This window comes from Psammomys obesus, unplaced genomic scaffold (assembly GCF_907164565.1).
Source record: "Psammomys obesus unplaced genomic scaffold, mPsaObe1.curated_primary_1811, whole genome shotgun sequence".
In the NCBI taxonomy this organism is placed as follows: Eukaryota; Metazoa; Chordata; class Mammalia; order Rodentia; family Muridae; genus Psammomys; species Psammomys obesus.
The window spans coordinates 32,880,318-32,890,655 of record NW_026596069.1 but is presented as its reverse complement, the minus strand read 5'-3'; the positions used below and the strand labels follow the sequence as shown (position 1 = coordinate 32,890,655).

Sequence of the window (10,338 nt, the reverse complement as noted above, 5' to 3'; positions counted from 1 at the left end):
CACACACACACACACACACACACACACACACACACACACACACACACGAAAACATTCACTTCATTAGATCTTGTGTTTAATAAGTTAAAAAAAAAGAAAAACAAACTACACGCCAAAGAACTGTTTTAAAATGTATTTCTTTATGATTTATTCCAGTAAGTTCTTGATTTATACATCTATTTTACACCACCTACATGGCTGTGGCTGCTGCTCGCAGAACATTTAATGAGCCCATCACAGGCAGCATCTGAGGCGATTTTGGGTGTGAAAGGTCGTTCACAACACACTGTCCTCTAGTTTGGCCACAGTTGTTGGTGGAGGGTACTTTATTGCCAATACATTCCATCATTAATCAAGTTATTGCTTATTTCATCCCTTTGCTGTCACTAGTGCATTATAGAATGTATACATGTTAGTCTGATATAAGCTAGTCATGTGAACATGTTAGTGGAACTGTCCTTTTCAAGGACATGTTATGCTCCTCACTTTGGAATATTTTGTTCCTAAGACTGTATACACAGCACAAGAAATGAACTGAATTGACTTGCATATGCCTCATTAAATTACATTGTTACTGCTGGAAGAACTAAAAGGAGACAAATGTGTCTTATTAGAAAATGACTGATTTGTCCACATTCCTGAGGTGAACCAGTGACCAAGGTTCTAAAAGCATAATTCCTGTAATTCATATGTGACTAAAACTATGTGATTTTCTCCTGCTTACTCAACGATAGCCAAACTTTCTCATATAATCTTATCTACTTTCTTTGCCCTCAACAATCATATACATAAAGCAAATTAGCGAGCAGAGAGAACACTTTCCTATCGTTTAACCGAGGGGCAGCTTTATCTCCAGCACAGGCTTTCCGTTGAGACCAAGAAACAAAAGAATCCACGGAGCAGCCAAGCTAGACTCCACGTGGCACTGATCACAGCACTAAGGTAGACTGCCACGGCTCCCACCTCATGTCGTGGCAGCTCTGGCAAGGGCTGAGTTGGGTGGCACGGCAGCAGCAAATGCTTGTGAACCTTCTGTAGTCTGACACACTCATGAGTTGTACATGAGAAAGCTCACTTGTGCTCTGGAACATTTTTTTTTCTATCATCCAACTCAATGAATCTGGCACACAACAGCCCTTGACATCACTCACTGGGACTTTTCAGCTACCTAGCCCCAGCCTAACTCCCAAAAATTCTAAGTCTATTGGGTCTTGAGGGGGATCTAGGAAACTTAAAAAAATCCGTCAGTGTTCTAGAGTAAAATAATGGCTGCATATTACTGCATTACACAGTAACTCTTTGAGACAGGCACATCTTGCCACTAGCCCTCCAGTGTCTAGCATATGCCCTGGAACACATAAGTACCTAGAAACTGTTTGCTAAGTAAACAAATAAACTTTATAACTTCGCTGTTTGCCCTGCCTACAGCTATGACACTAACTTATAATCCTGTAATAGCACTTTAAAAATGCCACAGGCTTCAAGCTCAGGCTGGCAGACCACAAATGGGACCCTCACTGCAGCAAAGCCTAACAACACATCAAGATTATTATCACAGTCTTACTATAATGAAATCAAGAACAGATCTGGCTTTGCAGTGACCTACGCATTTGGCTAGAACGTAGGACACATTAAAGAGGGAATCTATTTCTAGCGTGATTCATGACAACGGATGTTCTCGACAAGAAAATTAGTATTATGGTTTTGGTAATTGCACATAAATAAAAAGGTCTCTTAGATACCTTTCATAAGATTATTGCACTTGGAGATGCCCGCCTTCTAGAAGATCAACACCAACAGTAACAGCTCTAAGCACCCATGCCGACAGCAGGGTTCAGGGTTACAGTGCACAGCAACATGGTCAAGGAGATACTTACACTCTCACTCTGAAAAGGATTTAAGAAATTCCCCCCCATTTCACCGTCATCCCTTGGAGTGCCCGGCTGGTTACTCAGGCTCATGTTATTGGGCGAATTCTGTGAACAGATTCAGAAAGAAGTCATTGTTGAAGGTTTTCATTTCCCTCCTGCACTGTAGTGTTTTAAACACCACATTTACTATCAAACACAGCATGGCACTGCGCTGAGGACAGATGCCAGCCCGGCTTCTCCCGCACACTCTGCCCCAGGACAAGTGTTCACTCTTTTTCAAGTGGAAGTTTGAAAACAAGCAAAACCCCTAAATAATCTATGGCAACTATTTTCTTATACCCAGAACCAATATTTATTCAATTCCTCACCCTCAGTTTATAGAGTTTTGAGAAGTCTAAAGAGTTTTTTAAAAAAAAGTTTCCCAGGATGAGGCTGATGAAGGGGGCCTACCCATGGACGAGGCATGATGGAGGCTAACTCCCTTAGTAACTTCACTAATCACACTTGGAAAGGTCACTGCTTTAACAGACATCTCCCTTCAGTCCTTTGTGCACTTTAGAGATAATGCTCTCTCAATTATTTTTATGTGAGTCCTAAGGAAGAAAGAAGATCGTTAAGGCAGGAGCCACCTCTGGCCTGGAACACTGTGTGCTTGCGGAGGAGGGCGGGATCAGCAGAGCAGCGGAGAAGCCCCTCCAGGAGCTAACAGGAGAGCTCCTAGGAGCTTGCTCCAAGACAGAGCAGTTGCTGTTAGCCATCCGCACGGAGCTGGCAGGCCTCTGTGTAACCCTGTTTAAGTCTGCGCTCCATATCCTTACGGCGCACTCTAAACTATGCATGCTATCTGGTGGCCCACACCAAAAGTTGCACAGAGCTTCACAGGGGTATTGATCTTATCTTTACTTCTCTCTGCAGTTAGAGCTCAGCATGCCACCTTGCACATTGCTCTTTATGCACTGAAGACTAGAACCCGCTTGAGGATAGAGACTACGTTTGTTTTCAAACAAGTCTAAGTACAAGAATGCACTCCTGAAACATGACCTTAACGTTTCACTGGTAACTAGGGAGAGTTCTGACAGTTCGAAACGTAGCAATGCCCTCCTATGACAGGCAGGCTGTAAAGTTTGGAAAGGCACCTCCCATGTAGAGGGGTTTAATAGAATTACACAGGAACTCTTGCTCTGAAAACAGACTCTTTGAATATCATTTCTCAGAGGCAAGTTAGTATTTGCTACAAATAAATAGTTTTAGAAGACTTCTCTAGTATTTTCTAAATATATTCATCCAAGTGTCCATAGAACTTGTATGGCCAGGCAACCAGATACTCTTGGTACAACGCCAAAGTTGCAATTTAAAATATTTTAGGCCTGAAGGTTTAGCTCAGTTAATCTTATTTTATTTTATTTTTTGTGGTGCCAGAAACTTTACATTATTATACAAATATAAGTAGAACTGAAAGCATAGTTGTGCTTCAATGACTTTCTCTACTTACTGATCTAAAGCAGACTTTGAAAGGAGTAATTTAGTGTTAGCTAATTTTAGTTCTCATCAAGCATTTTAAATATATTTGACTCTCAGAGAACTACTTTAATTTCATTATGATCTGGGAAGTGTTTAGAAGTTATTCTTAATAAATATGTAAAGCATTTTGCCAAAAGATTAATTTTAGATATTCAAATAATTGGAGGAAAAACGCAGACATTTACTTTTCTATGTGTGTTAATATAATTTCCTTCTAATTACTTTCCTACCATTTTGAGAACTAGAATAATGACTGCAGATGGCAACACTGTCTGATGAAGGCTTGAAAGAACATACAAATGCAATGTCCTCATGCCACACACAGCCCACTTCTCCAATGTATTTTCTGCCACACTGCTATAGATACTTTGTGAACTTTTACAGCCTCTCAAAAGATCATTCAAGCCGTCAGTCTATGCTCACTTAATCAGAACACGATTAAGTCCGTTATATTTCCCTTTCTCAAAGATCATATATATTCATATCTTAATTGCTAAGTGATCACATCTGAACTTCTACTTTCAAAATTTTATTGAAGAACAAAATATTAGTAATACCCATTTAGTAACCTTAGAGTTCCACATGTAATAAAATGGAGACAAAGTCAGAGAACACACATTACTTACCTTGGGAATACTGTCCATATCGCCTGAGCCTGCGGCAAAGTGTGAGAAGATAATAACCTTCATTAGGTAAGGCAGCGCTTACAAAGGGAAACTACCTATGGGGCGTGAGCTGCCTCCGCCGGCAGACAGCACTGCTTCTACTAGGAGAGACATCGTCCGCATGCCCGTACAATTTTAAGTGTTTATTAATACATACAGATTGTATCTTTTAATGAAAAGGATATAAATCTGATAAAATTTTAAATGTATATTTCTAAAAGGATCTGACAATATTCTGAACCATATTTTACTATAATATTAAAAATATTTTCACTAATATTAAAAATAGATAGCATTCAATATATACAATAGAAACTAAACATAGCTTCAAGATGCCACATTTTAATATTGATTTTTTGAGAGACATGGGTAATGGAATTATATATGAAGTAACTAGTCATAACTTTGTTACAAAATCAGCTTTATTTGAAGTATTTTATTCTCAACAATTAATCTTAGTGTAAAGTACTGTAACATTTTAATAACAGAATTTACTAACAGTGTAATTAACACGAAGGGTTAGCATGACTCACTCGTGAGTAAAAAGGTACACACGATTACACAGTGAATGCACACAGGTTATACTGTTATACTGTATAACAGGTAATACTGTTATACGTTAATATGCACAATAATGTTCACTAAAGAAAATAATGAGCTAGATGTCAGTCACTGTGAAACTCTTTTGGAAGTTTGATTCTAGTAATAATGTAACCAAAAGCTTTCTAACCATGACCAAACACCCTCTTTTTTGACTAATTCTCCAACTTGACAGACTGAGAGAGCAATACACTGAGATATCAAGTTCTCCAGCAGTGCTGTCCACTTGAACACCCTGGGGTGACGGGTGTGTGTTTCTCCGTGGCGCCCATTATGGCAGCTAGTAGTGATGTGTGCCCGCTATGCGCCTGGTGTGTGGCAGTGTCCCGCAGGACTTGAATGTTAAATTCCCTCTAGCTTTAAAGGGTTATACGTGACTATTTGATAACATCATCAGACACTTCATGTTAACAAAAATAAAATGAACCAACATTTTGAAATCTAGGAAAAATAAATCTGGGTCTTAAAAGGCACAAAAGCCTATCAATGCATTACAAATAATTTCCGAATCACTCAAGTTAACACAGACTTTCAGAGAGTCGAGTATGGGGAAGGAAATCCCAGATACACAGAACTGCATAAGCATGGCTTGTTGGATCTAGGTGAGCGGCTCTCTTTACAACCATTGGCATCACTGTCAGCTTTTAGACTATCTTACGATTAAAAGCCCGTTGTTTTTCATACCTTCTACTCACAAACACAGTGTGTTAAGAGGGCCAGTCAGTTTGGTTTACTTTTCTCTGTGTCGTGTCACTGTAAATATTTTATTCTTCTTATAGATACTTGGTTCCAGATGCTACAAGGCATCACACATGAAGCACACTGTTAACTACCAGTGTGCTTGAGCTCGGCTTTACCTCAAGGCAGGGTACACATCGCGTCTCGGAAGGCAATTATCAAAGCATGGTTACTAATGTTATCTTAAAATGAGGCAAACATTAAAATACAAAACAAAATTAAGAAATTATTGAAGAGAGCTGGTTTCTCTGCTATTATGTTCACAGACTAGAGACAAAAACACCTGCGGGAAGGACAGATGCACTCTCTGCATCAGGCAGCACTGAGCATGCCGAGTGGAACAGTGCTCCTTTGGCCACAAGATACTTAGGCTTTCCCAGGTGGGTTCAATACTGTGGGGCAGGTTTCACAGAACAATCCTCACACTATTGATTGTTTTTAGGTAATTTATTTAATTTTATGTGCATTAGTGTGAAGGTGTCAGATTCCTTAGAACTGGAGTTATAGACAGGTGTGAGCTGCCATGTGGGTGCTGGGAATTAAACCTGAGTCCTTTAGAAAAACAGCCAGTGCTCTTAACCACTGAGATATCTTTCCAGCCCCACCCTCTTGATTTTCAAATGCTCTCCAGTCTTCCTACCCAATGCGCTATGGATCACATCATCATCCTGATGGACAGGAAGAGCTTTGCAGACAATTAACGTTTTATTTTGAGTTTATCCTACACAGCTAGTGTAAAAGCCTTACCTAAAGAGCCATTCATGTGATGGGACTCCATTCCTCCTAATCCACCCATGGGACCATCTGATCCTGGGCCCATTGGAAACTGTTTTAAAAATTAAGAAAGTAATTGTGATCACAGGGAAAATGATTTTAACATTATTTATTAACATTACAGAGATTGCCCTGATTTATTTCCAGATTTAGAGACTTTTCAGTATACTTTTCCAGGTTGTGGATTCTTCAGTTGCCTGCCCTACCTCTCTTATCTCTACATTCTAGATGCTCAGGCTAATCCTTTCTGTCCATTTTTTTTTTTTCCTTCGTGGAGACATGCCTAACTGGAAAGCATGGCCATTACACGAAGATGAGATGAGCATTCTCTCCTTGATGGTGACACATTTCCTCTCATACGATCATGGCAGTTCTTAAGAAGTTGCTGATGTTACTGACTTATCATGAAGAATATTTGTGTTGAATCGTCATACCAAAATCAACTCTTTCTTGGTAGGCAATCAATCATTGCTTGAGTGCGCACAGGGAGTAACTTCATCTTAAACACACTGCGCCACTTAGGGATAGCTGCATGGTAAACTCCTGTCAGTCATGTGTGCTGCGTCAGCTTAGTGCAGACATTCTACAGCTGCTCAAGTCACACTTCTAAAGCCCCAGGACCTTCTTTCCAGTGAGATCTTAGTGAGCAGTAGCTGTGATGGAGGTGCAAGTCAGCGCCTTTCCACCTGCCTTCTCTAGAACTCTTCTACGTCCAATCTGAAGGAAGCCTGACAACCTATCATCATCTCACGTCTTATTTTCTGAAGGTAAGTACCTTCTGAAGTCGGCTTTTTCTTTTAAATGTTCCCAAGTTCAAATCATATTCCATCATATATAAATTGCAGTATTGAATTTAGTGTGTATAGATGGAGTGGTGAGGGTTACAAATCATTCAAGACTAAACAGGAAAGGAAGAGTAAACAAGAAAGGAAGGCGTAGGAGAAAGGAAAAGCAGAAGGGAGGAAGACAGGCAGGTGGGCTAGGTTGCTTAGGGGAAACTACCCAGACAAGCCTCAATGCCACAAGCTCTGTGGAGATGCGGCTTCCACGTGTGACTATGAGTATACAGGTCACATGGTCATACTCTTCCCAGAAGTAGGACACTGGTGCTGCTTACGCCCGAGTGTCTCAGCAGGCACAGACAGGCAGGAGGGGCAGCTCAGCTAAGCTCTGAAACCTGAGTTCAGTCTGCAGGGTGGATGGGGAGAACAGTCCACTTGAACAGTTCTCCTGACGTCCACATGTATGCCACAGCATGCTTAGGAGCAGAAACACGGACACACACACACACTCAGTCACTCTAAATAAATGAATACAATTAAATAAAAGAGCATGAGCTGATCTTTTAGACAACAATCTGGAATATATACATACCACTGAGGAATCAGAAACTGTCTGAATGGAATGTAAAACCTCAGCTCTTAACAAGGAGTTTAGATCTGCAAGCCTAATAGCCTGTGAATGCAATACATTCTACTCTTTCCGCTGCCTCTGCAACTATAAAAGGAATTTAATATTTTTAAATTCTAAGACCATAGGCATGTAGGTTTTAATTAGTTTAACAGGAAAAAATGTATTTGCTGACTTTTTCAATTTTAGCTACCCTATGTACTTATATGTAAGCATAACATTTATAACTATATTTAAATTGATTTAGATTATTACCATATTATAGCTCAAATACATTTAAAACTTATATTTACATTAGGTCTGTTGGGCCCAGGAGGTACTGCATTCATTAAAGTATACATGTTGTCTCCAGAATTGGTTGAATCTGAAACAAAACATGACTTAATTAATAATTATCTCTACCAAAGTCATCACAAAACAATAACCCAAACTGATGCTGGTGTGCGCAGAACCTGCCAGCCGCACACGCCTGACAGTCTCTGCTCTGCTTACAGCTGTCTGTGCAAGCTTTACTGATCCAAAGTCAGGAACTGGAAACATGATGACAGGGTAATCATTTCAGCAATTTAGGTCAACTGAATATTACTTAAAAAACCTCAAAAACAGGCAATCTTTTTCTATCATAAAACATGGGTTATTTTTAATTCATAAATGACATATATATCTATTAATTTTAAAGTTCAAATTCAGTAGCTTTCCAATTTTCAGAAGTTTCTTAGACTTCCTAAAATAATTGAATTTTAGGATAAAACAGGTAGGCTATTCTGACATAATTTCAAAAGTGAGATTCCAATAAGACTAAAGAGAGAAACTATCCTGCTTGAAGCGAAAGCCAGATTCTTCTACTATCATTTTCCTCTTTTCAGAGACAGTCTTGTTTTATGATGTGGAACTTAGTAGCCCAGGCTGGCCTTGAATTCATATCAATCCTCCTGTCTCAGTTTCCTAAGTCCTGAGTTACAGACATGAAATCACCACACTTCAACAGCTTTTTGATAACTTTTCTCAGTCTTTTATTAAAACAACTGCAATGCATTCTCTATATATTTGCAAGATGTTATACTATTCTAAGACTTACACTTCATGCGTACCAGTTAATTCTAATTAAATATCTACATATATTTTTTGAAGTAAAACCCAGAATGAAAGCCATTATTTTACACTGAAGAAGTATTAGTTATGAAATACAGTTTTCTATTTTCTTACAAAGTTTACTTAGCTATATTACACTAGATCTTTATTTTGAAAATGATGAAGTGTTTGAAAATTTGTGTTTCGTATTGTTCAACAGAAAGGGTAAAATGCGCTTTTTCATAGTAGTGACCACAGAGAGATCTACTTTCTTCTACCCTTTTGTGTGGCTACCTGTTAGACATTAATTGGCTTGTGGTTTCGCATGTATAACAGAATAATTGTTACTCACTGGTCCTTTACTAACAGTGATATATGAGTCTCAGTACTAGATTTTACTTTTGAGGCAGGGTTCCGCTATGTATATCTGGCCATCCTGGACGTCACCATGCAGATCAGGCTAGCTTCAAATTCATAGGAATCCACCTAGCTCTGGCTCCCAAGCACTGGGATTAAAGGTGTGTGTCAGTACACTTGGCTAGATATGACTTCTGAAGTAGAATACATCTGAGTACTGAGTAAACCAGACTGCACCCCGTCAGGCTGCTCTTTTTTGAATACCAACCTACATGTGGATCCAACTTTTCACGTCCGTAGCTAGGAAATGCTTCTGTCATATTAGGTTATGTATCCCTGCCTGGCACCAGCCTTGCCCATCTTCACAATTTTATTCCTTCTCCTGCTGAGCATCTTCTCACCAGTTACACCTACTGAAATTCTAGAAACTGGTCAACCAAGACACATTTCAAATGCTAGTCTCTTCTTTCTTTCTTTTTTTTTTCAAATGCTATTTCTTTCTTTCTTTAAAAAAAATTATGTATATGTTTTCTGTTTTTTGTTTTACACCTGCATGCCATAAGAGGGCATCAGACCCCTTATAGATGGCCCTGAGTCACCATGTGGTTGCTGGAATTGAACTCAGGACCTCTGGAAGAGCAGCCAGTGCTCTTTACTGCTGAGCGGTCTCTCCAGCCCGGCAAATGTTCTTCCTAGTATGAGCCGTGCAGGGTTTCTGAGTGCACACGTCATAGCTTGATCAGTTAATGCTCTGATCGGCTAGCCTGCTCACACATGGCCCTCAGGAGTTCATCAGAAGGACTTAGCTTGTGTGCCCCAAACAACAAATCAGATTTACTGCACTTAATCTGTCTAAAAAGTTCTATCATATTTCAGAAATTTTTGGATTTCTTTTTAAATCTATGAAAACTTTAAATGGATTTTATCTTTACTTTTGGTGGAAGAATAATGGATTATAGAATTTAAATGATGAGATGAATTTATCATTTTTAAGACTAATTGAAAATATAATTTCATCAAGATAGGAAATCACCAAGATGAATAAGGGTAGTTTTCTAGGAAATGCCCGATTCCTTTTGGTTCATGGAAAAGCATTATAATAAAGTCATCTACGGGCTGAGGACACTGGCTCACCATTAAAGCAATAACTGCTAAAGGATGACTCTATGAAGTGTGCAAACAGGCAGCAAGACACAGTTGGAAAGGTGATTAGATGATGTATCACCAGCTATGCTCAGTATTGCTTGAAGCTAGGCCCTAGTCTCTAACGACACGAACACAAATCACACGCTACCTTCACAAATCACACGCTACCTTCACAAATCACACGC

At 39.3% G+C, this 10,338-nt stretch overlaps 1 protein-coding gene across 1 annotated transcript in view; it reads right to left on the bottom strand.

Moving 5' to 3' along the window:
• Nucleotides 1-10,338, bottom strand: part of Ssbp2 (single stranded DNA binding protein 2) — a 282,752-nt gene that overhangs the window by 6,325 nt on the left and 266,089 nt on the right. Inside the window, exons 14-17 of the mRNA XM_055625331.1 lie at nucleotides 7,873-7,943; nucleotides 6,143-6,221; nucleotides 4,019-4,047; nucleotides 1,878-1,976 (exon numbers count right to left, since the gene is read on the bottom strand). Of these exons, the coding sequence (XP_055481306.1) occupies nucleotides 1,878-1,976; nucleotides 4,019-4,047; nucleotides 6,143-6,221; nucleotides 7,873-7,943 (278 nt within the window). The remainder of the gene's footprint in view (nucleotides 1-1,877; nucleotides 1,977-4,018; nucleotides 4,048-6,142; nucleotides 6,222-7,872; nucleotides 7,944-10,338) is intronic.